This window comes from Solenopsis invicta, chromosome 11 (genome assembly GCF_016802725.1).
Source record: "Solenopsis invicta isolate M01_SB chromosome 11, UNIL_Sinv_3.0, whole genome shotgun sequence".
In the NCBI taxonomy this organism is placed as follows: Eukaryota; Metazoa; Arthropoda; class Insecta; order Hymenoptera; family Formicidae; genus Solenopsis; species Solenopsis invicta.
In genome coordinates, this window is record NC_052674.1 from 1,013,707 (window position 1) to 1,031,983 (window position 18,277).

General features: G+C 33.7%; 2 protein-coding genes across 2 annotated transcripts; one reads left to right on the top strand and one right to left on the bottom strand.

Moving 5' to 3' along the window:
• Positions 1-4,350: 4,350 nt before the first annotated feature.
• Positions 4,351-5,644, bottom strand: LOC105198763 (thioredoxin domain-containing protein 12). Its single transcript, XM_011165597.3, has 2 exons — positions 5,075-5,644; positions 4,351-4,713 (listed from the first exon to the last, which is right to left on the bottom strand). Exons 1-2 carry the CDS (start codon positions 5,341-5,343, stop codon positions 4,440-4,442), a joined length of 543 nt encoding a protein of 180 aa, XP_011163899.1. The 5' UTR covers positions 5,344-5,644; the 3' UTR covers positions 4,351-4,439.
• Positions 5,645-5,809: 165 nt separating this feature from the next.
• LOC105198762 (arf-GAP with coiled-coil, ANK repeat and PH domain-containing protein 2) lies at positions 5,810-10,960 on the top strand. Its single transcript, XM_011165596.3, has 12 exons — positions 5,810-6,082; positions 6,252-6,309; positions 6,558-6,616; positions 7,011-7,184; positions 7,266-7,910; positions 8,051-8,227; positions 8,316-8,422; positions 8,531-8,714; positions 8,812-9,745; positions 9,953-10,052; positions 10,139-10,259; positions 10,347-10,960. Exons 1-12 carry the CDS (start codon positions 6,030-6,032, stop codon positions 10,513-10,515), a joined length of 2,781 nt encoding a protein of 926 aa, XP_011163898.2. The 5' UTR covers positions 5,810-6,029; the 3' UTR covers positions 10,516-10,960.
• Positions 10,961-18,277: the final 7,317 nt, after the last annotated feature.

The window sequence follows — 18,277 nt, forward strand, 5'->3', positions numbered from 1 at the left end:
CACGTGATATACGTAATATAGACGTGCACAAAAATTGCTCAAGTTTCGGAGCCTTTCGCTTAAGCTCAAAAAGTAACAATTGTGGGTATCAGCTATCTCGAAAAAAAATACATCTATATATATATATATTTACGAATATAAATTTGCGGAATCATCCTAGAAGAGATGTATTACAATAGGCAAAGACTTTAAAAAGGATTCATGAAATAACGAGTCGCGCTTTTGTGAAAATAAATCTGAAAGAAATTAAAAGTGAAAATTACGATTGTCCCCAATTATCAAATATATTTCATATTTCCCATATGCCCTTTTACGAACGATTCGCTAAATTAATTATTATGGATAAATAATTGTACTTGTCACAAATCGTAACGTAATAACGTGTCACGCGCAACCTCCAATTTTCATTCGGTTAAATTATCCATATTGTAATTAGCAATCGATGAAATTGAATATGTTCATTAATTGCGAGCATCATCGAGAGTGTCATACGAGTAAGTATAAATACAATCGCGACGGAAAATGACTTTTTTCGATGATGCTCATGAAAAGATTTTTCATTTAATGGCAAATTTGAGCAATAATAAAAGTATTCCAAACGGCAGAGTTCGTTGACGTCGACGTATATACAGCACAGACACGGACCTTTTTTACTCTCGCACATCGGCCACTCAAAGTGAACGTATATGCCGATGGGGAAATCAATAAACCAATAGGTTCGCCAATACATGCCCGTTCATAAAGTATCATGTACTTTTCGTACCGAAATCCGAAACGCAAAATCGAAGAAACTGTATAAAACGTATAAACATGTTATCTTTTAAAATCGTTCACTTTCCCTAGACGAGAGATTCAAATTAAATTTAAATTAAAAAAACTGTAAAAAAAATTGATTACAGTTTTATTGCTTTTAAAAAGCAATTTGAGCGACAATACGTATGCGCAGGTACATCTGTGTAAGTTTGATATATGTACATATATATCTACCATATTATACAGATACGATAAGACAGTCGCATTCCTTTAACGTTGATGGAAATGTAAAAGATTCGTCGCGAATTCTTTTTCCCACGATCTTAAATTCTTTGTGTTCTTAAAATGTATCTCTTCCAAAAGATTATCCGACTTATTTCCGATTCATGTGAAACGTCGTTCGCCCACACCACACACCCTCGAGATTTCCCGCGGATCGCGTGCACTCTTGGATAAATGGCACGATCGAGATTGAGATCGCGGCAATATCGAATTACGATGTTTGCAAACGTCGAATTCACCCCTGACACTACGGACGGTTGGTCGAATAAGAGCTGCGATCGGATAAGTGAGATTAGATTATAGTCGCCAAGTAAAAGACTCTTGGAAGAAAGCGCAGGTACGAGATGCTTCTTTCTTGACGGTTTCTCTCTCTCTCTCTCTCTCTCTCAACGTACCGAATTACAATGTAACCTGTTTGCTACACGAGTACGATATGAGAAGGGTACGATTATAATCCGAGAGCTTCAATCGTATCAATAGAAACTTTGACGTAAATTCCAATATGTCTGTTACGCGGTATAACGTCGTTCATTAATTTGCTTGATTCTAAAATATGTGTATAAATTTACAATGGATTTTTAATGAAACAAGACATATATGTATAAAAGAACTTTTCATTCTAGTGTACATTATATATAGCCTTTGTAACGAAAATTTGTGGGAATTAAAAACTTGTATCCTTATACAAAATTTATTTTGTGAAAATTTTCGCAAATTTTCCGTTAAACATGCATTGTAAAGAATTTGGTTGTCTTGATCAAAGTTTAAGTATTACATATCAATTTTTCCAGCCAAGAGAATTGCCTGAAGAGAAACGATGATCGCTGTTGGTTAATCTCGCATCCTGGATGCGAGACCACCACACGTATGACGATGCATACGTCATCCATGTAAATCCATATATACCTATTGGCGCACGCCATTCAGTCTGCTGTCGGATCGCGATGAAGCTCGCACGATCTCGTCGCGATCTACCGCGTTGGTGAAATACCGTATGACTTTTTGACGTGCTTTTAACAGATTGAATTGAAAATGGCTCCGTGGCTCTCCCGATATATCCGCACCCCGAACGCATATCCATATCCAAACTGAAACGACCGACCGACCGATCGACCGACCGAACGAACGAACGAACGGACAGACGAGGGAGACACGCGAGAGAAATATAATTTTTCTTCTCCTCCTCTTCCCTTCTCACCTCATCTCGATCTCTCGATCTCTCGTCCCCGATCTACCTACCCCTAGATTCCGTTTCTCTCTTTTCATTTTTGCACATTCGCTGATGCGGCACATCGCGAGCTACGCCGGCGAAAACGACGTCCACCAGAGGTGGCAGAGGGGCAGCAGGAGAAAAAGAGGAAGGGAGTGGGACTGGACCGGTCAGTCCGTGTAGAAGTCGTGGAGGGGACGAGCAGAAATAATGTCCTGGATCATTTTTTAAAGCCGCCCCCGGATCCACCGCGCCGGTAGGATGGTCGGGGCATACACACACACACACATACACACACACACACACACACACTCTCTCTCTTTCTCTCTCTACGGGGAAAAAAAGTGACGGACGCGTAAAAGTAGAGAACGTGTGCGGACAGCGCGCGCACACACGCACACGACATCGGGCCGGCGCGGGTGGCTGGCTGGCTTGGCTGGCTGACTGGCTAGCCGGCCGGCCGGCCGGCCGGCCGGTCGGTCCGCTACCGGATGTGAAACGGTCAAAGCCAAAAAGCACTCTCCGCCGAAACGGGCTATATATTATCCGCAACCCTTCAAATACAGAACCGTTCGCGAAGAGATCCATACATAACGTATAACGTGTGCGTAAGCTCCACTCGTCCTACGAAATCGTCAGCTCGAAAGCTCCCGTTTCTGTACTCGAGCTTCAAGTATTCGCCTCGTGTCAATTTCACTCTTGGACAATTTCTTTCTTTTCTCTAGATATCTTTTATACTATTATAACAGAAACTGAGCGTTTTCTCTTACAGTTTCTTCAACTGCTGAATCGTATAAAATTTTGCACATTTACTCTTTTATATATATAGGCATTGTAAACCAAGTCTCTTCTTGGCATTGTTAAAAGATGAAGCAAATAAATTCTATTCCATTCTATTAGCTTCAGTAGCTACATTTTACAAATGTACATAAAATCTTAAGTATCACTTAATCTTATCAATCTACTTAACTTTTAATCTAATAATACTTCTACTATATTGCACCAACTCTCCCTCTTTACTTCTAATGTATAGCACTAGCGCTCTCTTGAGCTCTCACTTTGTAGTCTTAGCTCTTTTCTAATTTCATTTGGTAAATTATTATTATACATTTTGAACCCATCGTACAATATTTTTTGTTCCTCTCTCGTCTTACATCTGTTTACAAGTTAAGTACTTATAAATAATTTTATCTGTGGCAGAAAGATTATCTTTTTAACGCATAAACATTTAATTAAGCATTAAGACGGTGAAACGTAATCGCTCGATCGTGATACAATTTGATAGATATAGATTAGCACGCTCGCTCTATCGACTTTATCATGATGACAGCGATGATAGCTATTTTTGTTTTCTTGCTTTCTATTAGAAAAAATGTCCTTAGAAAAGTAATGTAGATTTTTAAAATATAAAAATGTAGATATGTATGATAGCTGCATATCATACGGAAGAAATGGGCGTGGTTACGAGGGGTTGCGAAGTTCTCTCTCCGTTACGAACTCGTCGACCAATGCGAAGCCGTTTTACCGTCTGGCAACTGTTGCAAACGCAAGCGCCGTCATGCCTATCTCTGCGAGCTCGCTATAGGCCACCGTATATTGGATGTGGCACTAAATCTGATGACGTACAGGCGCAGACTCGAATGCTGGGTAAGAGAGCTTTTTGTCACGTGCGTGCGCGCGGGTGTATGACTTGAAAAGGAGAGTGAGAGGGAGGAGGAGAAAAGCCATCTTGATTCACCTTATACGTAAATTGATATCTTCTATTCTCTATATACCTATTACTTTGCTCCCTTTACAATATAATAATCTTAATTCAAAAAGACGTTTACATAAAGTTTGGTAGGCTTATCAAAAAGAATATTTATTCGCGTTACTACTATTACATGAGACGTATATTACGTGTACTCTTATCGCAGCTTAAATTCTCTCTCTCTCTCTCTCTCTCTCTCTCTCTCTCTCTCTCTCTTTCTCCTTTCCATTTCTTATTAATATAATTTAATTAATTTTAATTTATACTAGTGCAAAATCCTATTCATATATATATATATATATATAATCTTTTCAATTCTCAAGTATCCTCTATGACCATATATAATTTAAGAAACTATATTGTATTTTTTAATAACAAGGTAAATTTATTTTCAGCAAAGTCCAGCAAATTGTATATATCGCAGATTGACATTTGACAAATGTATTACTTTCTTTTTGTTTCGTCATCAAGCGTACCGTTTAACGATTTTTCGGAACAACGTTCCAATGCCAAAAGCATGCTATCTATTATTTGACTCGTACCGCTGTAGAAATATTTAAATTTATCATCGGCTTTCGGATGACGATTATAAATATCCTTCATAAATTCGCCGTCCGGAGTGAAGAAGAGGATTCTTGGAACGTAGGTTCCATCTGGTTGAAATTTTACTTCGTCTTGCGGGTGAATTTCACCTTTCCTCACACTCACCATAACGAAGCTGCATCAATTGTCAGGAATTTATACAATGAAAACAATTCGACATTAATCTTTTTCTCGCTCCCTTTTTTATTTGTCGCGCTAAATATGATGTTTACGCTATTATAGTTACAAGTTGCATTTTCTAACTATGTAGTAAAAGTAAAAGACAAATTTATTTCATTGAAAACTTTCAATTTGAGATTATAATACTATACATCTTGCTGTCGTACCACGTATTACACTACTTTCCGTTCGTAACGTACATGTATAATCAAGTGCGTTTTCAAATTGAAGTACAGCTGCAAACGATGCTGTTCGGCAAAACGGATTCGGAAAGAATAGCAAAAGATATTCCGCAAAAATTGCTTAATGCAACTTACCGCTGACTGAGATCGAGGATTCTGATAGAGTTGCTGAACTTGGGTTTCAATTTCTCGCAAGTCGGACAGCCCGGTTTGTAAATTAGCAGAAATATCGGTTTCCTGCAAATTTTCGCCTCTTCAAAGCCTTCTTGTAGATTCCTCCATTTGTACATGCGTCCAAAGTTGCGGTTGGAATCATCATCGGCAGCGATTACATTTCCAAATATGTAATAATAACAGACCAAGGCGGTAACGTTGAGAAAACCGAGACGTTTCACGAAACGCATTATGCGACTGCGACGATCCAACAGTTTCCAACGTTACACTTGACTCTCTACATGTCAATTTTGAGCGTTTCGAGCGTTTGAAACTTGAAATGTATCACATCGATCACATCGCGCGCGGCGGAGTGGTCGGAGTTGGCGCCGTTGGCGGGCGGGGACGAGGACGAAATAATGAAATAATGTAGCGGATGTGACGATCATGTGACCGCGCGTTGGCGCGCCCTAGAGTTCTACGAGTGCCATCTATTGGTGACGATGTAACTAATAACTTGACGATATACTCGATCCGAGTCGATAATCCCTCGGCGTGCCGCCGAGACTGCCGATACTGCCGATCCATTCCGACATTTCCGACTGATGTCAACATTGTCGACCAATGCCGACTGCCCCTGACTGCCCTGAGCCGACATGAGTCATTTTCCTCTTTAGGTTAGGTTAGGTTAGGTTACGCGTTTGACAGAACCACTGGCACTAAATAGTACATAACATAGCACAGCAGCCAGCAGCCACCACAAGACGATGGAAATGGTGGGAAACGCGCTTGTTCTACGCTAGTGCTTACGCTTTTTATCAATCGCACTGCTAATCATTTTTTCGTTTCATGGAAAATATTGTGCGCATAATATTTCGAGATCGCGGTATATCGGACGAAGTTGCATTCCGACATCTCGAAAAGTCAACGGTACAAAATGAAGCCTTTAATCGAATTCGAAGAATGCTTACGAGATACTCCCAAGTTTCGGTAAGATCTCTCGCAGCTTCTTAATCACCTAATTAACTCGTTTCCTACAGAGGAGCGTATCACCTCATTTTTATGTTATATCACTTTTAACTCGAGGGTACGTTCTTGACTCCAGTTTTTACTTTAAAATGATCAAGTATTGAATCAAAGTTTTACGTAAATTTTACAGATTGTGCATCGAAGAGGTGGAGAGGAATGTGGATCAACTTGAACAAAAGTTAGATAAGGTATCCATATTAATGATATATATTATTATTTAAATATATCATTAATTTAACTTTTAGAAACAATTATTGTAACAATTAATATAATATATAGTGACTAAATAAAAAGAAAAACAGCATACAATTTAATACAATCACAGAAGTAAAATCTTTTGCTTTGTCCCATTTTATTGTCCCAATAGATACATGGAGTACGCATCTACATATTGGACATGTGAAACATATCTTAGCGTAATCCTTTTTTTTTACAGGTATTAAAAAATTGTAGTCTAACCATTGACACGGGGAAAGCCTATGTTGGACAGCAAAAGTAAGTTTTGTATATTTATATATCACTGCTTCATCACCAATCAATTATAATTGTCTTATCTACATAAAGAGTATCTATATTGAAATTGAGAATAGCATTGTAAAGAGAAGAGAAAGAATCTAATAAAATTTTATTATATATAAATAAATTGTACATATTCTATTATACAGTAAGAATAAAAATTAACCAAATAATAATTGTCATAGATAAAGTCAAAATTTGATAAAAAATATATCATTTTGCACACTTTATATCTACAATATGTCTATGTATATGTACATATACCTAAGCACGCGCACGCACACACACACATACACAAAATTTATATATATTTCTTAGCAACAGATAATAGACGAGTCCTTAAGTATTAATAATAATTGTATTTTTTTCGTAGCCAATTTGCCAATAGTCTATGGGAATTATCTTTGTACTTTAGCGATGATCCAGAAATAATGGCATTTTTAAACAAGCTTATTCACGCTTTACAAGAAATGAACAAGTATCATACAATTTTATTGGATCAAGCTTCTAGGACTGTGATGAAGGATCTTAATAATTTTATTAAACAGTAAGTCGTATTATATCGAATCTTAAATAAAAATTGACAAATTGGTTTAGTCTTTGAACAAAATTTTACATCTTTTTCTAGCGATATCAAGAGAGCGAAAGAGACTCGGCATTATTTTGAAAGAATTTCTAGTGATCTTGATATTGCATTGAATAGGAATTCTCAAGTACCGAAATCTCGACCTGTGGAATATGAGGAAGCGTCAAATATCCTGTCGGCTACTCGATCGTGTTTTCGGCATACCGCGTTAGACTATATTCACGCATTGACGATGCTACAAGCCCACAAACGACACGAAATATTAGGCACATTACTCAGCTATATGCACGCATGTATTACTTATTACCACCAAGGTAGCGATCTTGCTCAAGATTTAGATCCTTTTCTGAAAGATCTCGATGAAAATTTAGTTGAGATGAGAAGCGATTCGAATAAACTTGAAAAAGAAATGGAAAATCGTCACATTTACGTTAATAATCGAGATCTGATTCCTTCTTTACTACCGGGCAATCCCAAGATGGAAGGCTATTTATTTAAAAGGACCAGTAATGCTTTTAAAACTTGGAATAGAAGGTGGTTTTGTTTGAAGGATCATCAACTGGTATACCGAAAACGAACGGGTGACGAAGGATATACGATAATGGAAGAAGATTTACGACTATGCACTGTGAAACCTGTAGTCGATTGTGACAGAAGGAATTGTTTTGAAGTTTTAAGTCCGACAAAGTGAGTACAAGTGTTTTGGATTTTTGTCGAACGTTTGCTGAATGTGATGAATGTAAAAAGAAAAGATTATTACTTGTAAATGGTAAATAAATCGAAATTTTTTGCAAATAATTAAAAAAAAACAAATTGTAAATTTGTAGGAGTCATATGCTGCAAGCAGATAGCGAGGAAACATATTTGGCATGGGTAACTGCGATGCAGCAAGCTATCGGTGCTGCTATTCAAAGAGGTATGAGTGTAGCTGCCAATATTAATCCATACGAATTACAATCGCGTGATCGGGGTCCTGCAAGACCATTGACAAAACTAAAATCAAGGTGAATAATACTGTTGCTTTTTCATCGCTGTGATTGATTCATCATATGTTTGTGTATTTTATCGGAAATTGTTATTTAAAAATTTCAGAGTATGGGAGCAGTTATTAAAGATTTCGGGTAATGAGGTTTGCTGCGACTGTGGCGATGTTAACCCACGGTGGGCTAGCATCAATCTAGGCATTACACTTTGTATAGGTAAACTTGAAAAAAATTTTTAAGTTGAAGAAATGTATGTACTATAGCCACACGCTGCTATTTGTAACATTATACACTCAATATTTTTCATACTTTATACATATCTAGAATGTTCTGGTGTACATAGAAGTCTTGGGGTACACTATAGTAAAGTTCGATCCTTAACTCTGGATGATTGGGAGCCAGAAATACTTAAAGTGATGGCGGAATTGGGCAATTCCGTGGTAAATAGCATATACGAAGCTCTGCCTATACCTTCCGACATTACCAAAGCTACACCAAAATGCAATGGGTACATAATATCATAATGAGCTAATCAACTAACTCCTGTTTAATAACAATAAGAAAAAATCTTAACAAAAAATATTATTTACACCTCTTTTCTCTAGTAACGTTCGAGAAGCTTGGATAAAGTTCAAGTATGTAGATCGTAAATTTGTAAAATCTTTGACTGATGTGATACCAACTGGCCAGCATCATACTAGTCGAGAGCAAATGCGATTTCGGAAATGGAGCGTTCGTAAATTACGTCGCAGACCACGTAGTTGTGATAAGATTGATAATGGTAATGCCAATAAAACATCAACATTATCATCAGTAAAAGAAAATCAACCTTCTACGAGCTCGGACGAAAGCAAACGTACGTCAATCGACAGTTTGAATTCTGTTGACAAAGCGAAGAAAGCCGAACGAAATTCCATGAGCTCAGATGATAGTGCCAATATGGATTTGAAAAATAACTCTACTCTTTACGGAAAGATCTTAAATCGCTCGCAGAATGATTTGAATGATACTAATAAATATGTTAAGAATACAGTTGCAACTCACAAAGAAGTTGCAAGTGCTGAGTCGCTTACAAAAGAGCTTAGTTTGGTAGAAAGTGAAATGAGTACATTAACAGTGAATATTAATACGTTTTCAGTCGGAGAATCAGACGATAATAATTCCAATAGATGTATCACTCGTAAGGTCAAAGACAATAATAAAAATGTTTCAAGAGATAAACAACTTGAACCAGACCCAGAGAAGCACCTTAACGAAAAAGTAGAATCAGCTGTGTTAATGTTTGGTTGTGATGTACCAAAACCTGCTATCGATGACAATTTAGAATTGAGTTCTGATCAAGATTCAACGGCTGGCGAAGATGAAGAGTTTACTGATGAAGAAGATATAGAGAATCTGCATCCTGAGATGCTGCTCTATAAAGCTGCTACAGCACATAATTTACCTGTAATGTGTGCGGCATTAGCGGCCGGTGCTGATAAATTGTGGTCTAATGTTAATGATAAAAGTCGCAGTGCCTTGCATCAAGCGATAATAAGTGTATGTATGACACTTTATACAAGTATGCAATGTAGAATTATTCTTTTTTTGCCAATTGTGTTTCATATACATATCTCTTGTTTTTCTATTATTTCTCTACAAAAAATTTGTGCGTAATGTAAAAGTATAATATAAAACTAATAATAATGATAGTAATAGTGTAGTAGCAGTAGTAGTAATAGTTGTAGTTTATTTTCTTGTATACAGGGTTCCGTTATGTCGTGTGAGTATCTCCTTTTAAATGGTGCGCGTATTAATTGTCAAGACTCCGAGGGGAAAACACCATTGCATTTAGCGACAGAATTGGGTATATATTTATAATATTGTCTTTGTGTTTTTTGAAGGGGCAGCGGGAATATTACAATTAAATAAGTATTTACAATTGTATTGCAGGACATACTGCACAAGTATGCTTACTTCTTAAACATCGTGCTAATCAACACATTGAGGATGAAAGTGGAATAAAACCTTTGTCGATTGCTGTAAAAGAAGCAAATGCCGATATTGTTACTTTGTAAGTATTGTCTGCAAAAGCTTCTTTATATATATAAATTTATGTAAAAATTTTTCGTTTTATTATATCTCAACGTGTCTATACCAGATTACGACTTGGTCTTTTAAATGAAGAAATGAAAGACTCTGAAATAGGCGTCACCGGTGATGAAACGTTCAATGACGTCGTTCGTGATTTCAGTCAGTTAGCTTGCTCGCATCCAGAGCGATTGCAACGCCGAGGTGAAACCACAAATTCAGCACATATGCCTGAATGAGGCATATACATTCTAGAATAACTTTACAAATTTCAACGTAACACACAAATTTATAAATAAATATTTTACATATCATAAGTTACAAAAACGCGCACTCTGCTTTTTTAATTGTTGCAGAGCATCGATTGATTATCGTATTAATGTAAGTAAAAACTGACCGTGAAATCGTTACACACGGAAAATGATCGAGTATCATTTGTTTATATTTGTTTCGAAAACTAAACTATTATAATTCTAATCAATTGTAATATCCGAAATAATTCGATTATACCTTTTTAGCTCTTGATATATTTTATTTTTATAAAATTGATAAAGATGATTAATTCGAGCTACAAAGACAACTTTTTACTCATTGAATAATATAAGGTTCTAGTGATTTATATCAAATGAATATACATAGAATTACACACACACACACACACACACACACACACACACACACACACACACACACACACACACACACAAAATCCACTGGGTTATATAATATAAAAGAGGAACATATCTTTTTAGCGATTTGATGTTTGATAGAATTTAATCAATATCACACAGCTTTTTTTAATTTAAAGTGTGAACATAGATAAACTTGTAAATAACACACACACACACACACACACACACACACACACACACACACGTATAAAATTTATTATATAAAAATTTTCAACCTAACGCATATATATATATATATACACAAGGTGTATCTTAAAAAGCCCCCACTAATTATACAGCGTTATTGCTTGCTAAAAATTGAGTTGAAAAGTCTTGAATCTTTTTTTTCTATAATGTTTAATAAAGTAGTAATTATTAAAGCTAATCCAATCAGCGCCATTCTTTAAAAAGACATACGTCTGTGAACCGTGGCAGTGCGAAGTTGCACAGGCAACTAGCAAACGGCGAGCCGAGCGAGCGCTCACACACACTCCCAGGCGCGTGATTCACCGATGTATGTCTTTTTAAAAGACGGCGTTGATTAGGATAGCTTTACTTAATAATTATTGCTTTATTAAGCATTATAGAAAAAAATGATTCAGGACTTTTCGACTCAGTTTTTAGTAACGCTATATAATTAGTGAGCGCTTTCTAAGATACACCCTGTGTATATATATACAGGGTGTCCCAATATAAGTGGCCACCCCCTTTTATTTCGTAAACTAGCAGAGATAGACCTAATAAATATAATATCAAATTAAATGGTTTGAACTAAACTTTATTGTGAGTACAGTGGTTACTTAAAGAATTTATCTATGTTAAGGACGAAGAGACATGCACAACTTTTGCATGGTAAAGTGAATATTTTTATATGATAAAAGTTGTAGCGTTTTTTTTAATAAATACAATGATGTATGATTTATCAAAATTATTTTACAAACCATAGAAGTTATGTCGGTTTAAAGTTTCGCGGGCGACTAATACCATTTCAGTTTCGACCCTGTGGTATGGCTAACTTCCGACTCCTGTTTTGGCGATTGACGTGTAACATGTTGATATCTGATTATAATATTTGGTGTAATAATTTTATAAACCTGTAGAATTTCGTATTCTTATTACTTACATTTTACGTACATCGAATATTATAATCAGATGTCAACATGTGACACGTCGATCGCCAAAGCGGGAGTCGGAAGTTAGCCACACCGCAGGGGTGAAACAGAAATGGTATTAGTGGCCCGTGAAACTTTAAACCGACATAACTTCTATAATTTGTAAAATAATTTTGATAAATCATACATCATTGTATTCATTAGAAAAAACGCTACAACTTTTATCATATAAAAATATTCACTTTACCATGCAAAAGTTGTGCATGTCTCTTCGTTCTTTAACATAGATAAATTCTTTAAATAACCACTGTACTCACAATAAAGTTTAGTTCAATCATTTAATTTGATATTATATTTATTGCGTCTATCTTTGTTAGTTTACGAGATAAATGGCCACTTATACTGGGACACTCTGTATGTATATATATATATATAGATATATATAGATATATATATATATATATATATATATATATATATATATATATATATATTTTAATGAAAACTTGTGGAAATACTTGTTCCATTTGCATGAAATTGCAAGTTTCTACATAATAAATTTTGAATACATTTTTATCTGACGGGGGATATAATTCCTAGGTAGATTTTTGACACATCTGTATATACTTTGTCAGTGTTAGGATTATCTGCGATTTAACTCAATTTAGCTCTTTTACAAATTACACACCTATCCTCTCTTCCTTAAAGAGTAGTATTAATGACATTAATATAACGAACATTTTGTTATAAATACATAATGTATTGTAGCTTGTATATCACGGTAATATACAGTTGCATGTGTTGATTAATGACAATGGCTTCCAGATATAAGTAAAGCATATTTTCTAATTGTCTGTTTATACGTTATATAATGAAAGAAAAGTATAGTCTCTTGCTAAAAGTTTTTGTTTGTTGTATATAAAATGCGAAGATTGGATCTGACAATTTTATATATTTCTAATAGTTGCATTTTTATGTGTATATAACAAAAGTGTATAGTGTAATCGCGTGAAAGTAAACTACTGAATTAAATAATCAACTAAAACTTTGATAGACGCATACACATACACGCGTACGCGCATATGTCTTAATTTGTCGAAGAAATAAATGACGCGAATATTATTTACTCATAGAGACATTTACACATAAACATATACATACACACATTTATTCGTGTATTTTGTATTATACATAAGCATATTTTACTGTATTTATAATTAACACATGTTTATACATCAATGTTATTGCACGTGTATGTGTAAGTAGGATAGCCAGTATACAAACATTCCTGATAATCAATATTATTGTTGACACTGTATCACTTTAACACTATATCAACATTATTATTTCATTATTTGGATAACAGTTAAATATGAAAACATGTATGGACGCAAGAGATAAGGTCATCAATATATTGTATGCTTTGACTGTTAACTCTTAATATTATGTTAAAGATACGTGTGAATTTGAATCGAGAAAATGATTTTTATAGAAATATTTATAGCTCATAAATACAACGATATATATATATATATATATATATATATATATATATATATCGTGTATATATATATATATATATATATATATATATATATATATGTGTGTGTGTATATATATATATATATATATATATATATATATATATATATATATATATTACGTACACGCACGCACGCACGCACGCGCGCACGCACGCACGCACGCACGCACGCACGCACGCACGCACGCACGCACGCACGCACACACGCACACACACACACACACAGACACGCACGCACGCACACACACACCTACACCTATACAGGGTGTTGAAAAAAAAGGGTTACATATTTTGATAGCAGGTAGTATTCAGCAAAACAAGAAGAAAAAGTCTAATTAACATGGGTCCTAAGACTAATATCTTCAAAGATACAAGCTGTTTTGTTATTTGAGCTCTTTGTCATTTTCTTATTAGTCGTATCATCTTTAGAATGTAATGAATATAACTTGGAATGTTACTATCAAAGTGATAGTACTTTGGTGCATTTTATTAGGGAAATATAATAGAACAATTTCAAATTTTGTGCGTTCTAAATTCTATAAAATCATGATACAAACCTACGATACAAACCTATGATACAAATAAATTTCAACAAATTTATGAAAACAATTATCTATCGCGTATACAAATTTGTAAATAATTTAAGATTTAAATCTTGTATCTGCGATACTAGAAATCGATCCGTGATCTCGGACAGAGAGAATTGATCACTCGCATTAATCAATTGGCCGAATTGTTAAAATATGATTAATTCTCTCTCTCTCTCTCTCTCTCTCTCTCTCTCTCTTTCTATTTGAGATCTCGGAACGATTTCTAGCATCGTAAGCACAAGGCTTTAGAAACGGTAGAAAAGTTTTGGAAATTGATGAACAATGAGGTGTGAGAATTGTTACACGCTGATATGAGATTAATCGTACGGGAGATGTAAATGAAATAAAATAGACTATCGATTTGAAATCAAATCGTCACTGAAATTCTCAAATTATGCGAATCTTTTAGATTTTTGATTTTGAAATGAATCCACTATGATTCGATTCGATTCGAATTCAAACTATTTGCCCGCCTTTAATTTGTATCAATTTTATAAAACTGCGATCTTGTTATTACTTAAAAAATTTACAAGTACAAAAGTATATATTTTTTCGTACGTATACGTGTGTATATTTACGGAAAAAATTGATATAATTGAATATGTATATTTGCAATTTGTACTTATAATACATGTACTTTTTATCATTTGTACGCATGTGTGCTATATTCTAAGTTAAAAATGTCAATTTATTATTAAACCCGTTTAATGTGACGAATTATGAATTCAAAAAAATCACGCACATAGTAAAGCAAATTCTAATTTAATAATTATAATTTGCTTTACTATGCGCGAAATTTTTTTGATATTACGGCCGAATGACACTTCTTTACTACAGCACCTGGAAAAGATCTCTGTGATAGTATTGGTGGAAATTTTAAACGATTAGTAAGAAAAGTTACTTTGCAAGGAAGTGTAATCCTCAACGCTGAGGTATTGTACACGTTGGCTAAAAATTATATGAAAGAGACAACAATTTTATTTAGTTCGAAGACAAATCACGACAAATTAAATAAGTTTTTGAAACCAAGATTCACATTAGCGAAAACGATTCCGGATACGTTAAAATATTATGCGATTATTCCTGCGAGAGGAGATCAATTAATTTAAAAAAAAATTCAGTTTTTATGAGGAACGAGACTTTTTTCTCAAAAAAAATAAAGAAAAAAGTAAATAAGTCTAAATAATATATAATGCAGATGTCACAACTATTTTTTATTTTATAGTTATTCGTTAGAAATATATTATTTACGTAGTACTAAATAATTGGTCAATAAAAATTGATATTATCTAGCTTTTGGCTGAAATTCACTTTTAGGTGGACCCCTTTCATGTGAATTGCCTCTTATATTTTTTAAGCTTGGGGGCGTTATTAGCTGTTATTAGTTATTTATTCAACGTCCACTTCTGCATAATTTGATACTCGTTATTTGATCTACAAACTAAGCATGTTTCTGGCAAAGCACGAAAATGCATCGTTAAATAGACTTCGCATATATTCAGAGAAACGTAAATATCGACCAAAGTCATTTAATAAATGTGTCAGCAGCAAGAAAAAAAAACGTTTAAATTTCCAAAATTCAATTTTTGATTACTTTGCTTACTTTTATTTGATTTATTTAAATCGACATTAGGGAAGCATGATGTGTAAGAGAAAAGAATTTACTACAATGTGTTGTACGTCGTCTTTCGAACTGTAATCTTGTCGGAGAACGCGATATGTGAATATAGGATATATACAGGATGTTCATTAATGGTTGTCCCCACGTTTTACCATAGGAGCACGTTATTTCTAATATAATTATATGTTAGAAATATATATCCGTCGGTAAATCATGCTCCTATGGTAAAAAGTGGGTACAACCATTAATGAACACCCTGTATTATTGTGGTCAAGATTATATTTATCTTTCTCTAATAATATTGATGGCTCTTTTTGACTATATAAAAAAAAATGAGTTTTTTAATTCTTATTTTTAATCATTTACGTTATAGTTACCTTGGAAGGAAATAAATTCTCTTAAATATAATAATAAGAAAGTGTTATATTCGTAATGAAATAATGTAATTATATAATATGTAATTGTACAGTGTAATTGTACAGTGAAAGAAATTTTATTAGTTAACTATTTGTTAAATTAATCGATTTATTTTAAAAATTATTACAATAGATAAAGATACAAGTATTTCAGAAGAAAAAAACGATACATAACAATAGCAATAAAAATTTTGAAACTTTTTATAAATGTAGAAAGGGAAAAGGAGAGCAGATTCATATACAGCAAACAAAAATATATCGAAAATGATTATTCACACTTAATTATGTTACAAAATGATATTATAATATATTATATTAACTTGCCCTTTATTTGTAAAAATTTTAATTTTAACTTTACTTTTTTGTGTGTAGTAAACATTTTTATTTTAAAATTTTTATTGCAACAAATCTTATGATTAAAAAAAATAATTATAATTTTCTTTTGCATTTTTAGTGTAATATTAAGGTAAAACAATAAAAATCTGTGTTTACTTATCCTTATAATAATTTTTTAAAGAAATTGTTAAAAAGTCTAATCGAATTTCCTACACTGTACATTATTTCAGTGAAAATAATCTTTTTTGTTATAATAAAACTATATTAATGCAATATACTTAATTTTTTTAACACTATTATGGTTACATACTTATGTTTTTATTATTTTTTAGCTCCCTGAAGTAAAAAATATTGGCTAATTTTTCACGGAAAAGAAGACAGTTAAACAATTTTTATCTCTGTGTATTTTATAGTTGTTTGGAAAAATTTTGTATGCCTGCTTGTGAAACGGTTGAGTGTTTCATCGTTACGGTTATCGGTTATCGGTGCGTATGTGTCACGCATGCATACATATATTAAACAAATTTATCAACTACTCTTCTTTTTGCTTTCTCTTTTACGACGAAGGAACGCAATGCATCTTCGACATAAATCATAATTTTATCGTGCATGCATATATCGCGTTGAATAAGTTATTGCATTGAAGATTTTGAATATGCATATTCTCTCTCTCTCTCTCTCTCTCTCTCTCTCTCTCTCTCTCTCCCTCTGTCGCTATCTCCTTTCCTCATTCTCTCTCTCATTTCTTTTCATATTTCCTTTTTTTTCTCTCCTTCTGCAGTATCACAAGTATATTTCTAAAAAAATGATAATATAAAAAATTGTTCTTGCAGTATTTTTTTGCAATTCTATCTAGAAAATTTATTATCATATCGCAATAAGGTAACAAAATTAAAAAAACAACTTGAAAATTTGGCAGATTCACGCATTTCTTTTTTGAAAAATATGCTTGAATTATAATTGCATAAAGTCATACATTTTTTTTTATTGACACAAGTCAATTTTAATGATTAAGATAAAAAATGCCGTTAATCAGCCGTTGTAGATCGTTTGCACATTATATTTGCGTAGCGGCTAAAAAAACGTTTACGAGTTACACGATGGAAGTGATAAGCGAGCGATTTGTTCATTGGTTGCGCACCAATTGTTGCTCGTCGACTCTGGACACGAAGTAGTTGTTTATTGACGCCTGTTAGTATCAGTCGTAGCTACCCCGGTGCATACATATATGTATACATGTAAATTCAGTGTTTATCTTTCGGCGCCATTGATCCGTTATCCGTTGCGTCGGAAAGTTGATATTCTTCCCGTTCATCTTTCTGTGATAACGTCATACGCACGCACACACTCTCGCACACATTCTCGAAAACGCGATGAGATAAACAACGAATTTTTAATGTCTTCAAACACAGCGCAGCAATCTACATTTTTATACATATCTATAATGTACAAAAAAACTCTTCAGCCACTTTGTTAAAATGTTGCAATCTATCTCTCTTTTCTTCTCCTTCTTTTTGCTCTTTCTTCTCTCTCTCTCTCTCTCTTATATTATATTTGTAATGTTGTTTCCGTATAAGCGCATAATATTATTTAATATTAATAAAGTGTTCACTTTTGATATTATTACATGAACATTATATTAGAAGTAAATAATATTATTTATATTAATATTTTAAATTATTGGAAATGTTACATAGCTTATAAATGTAATA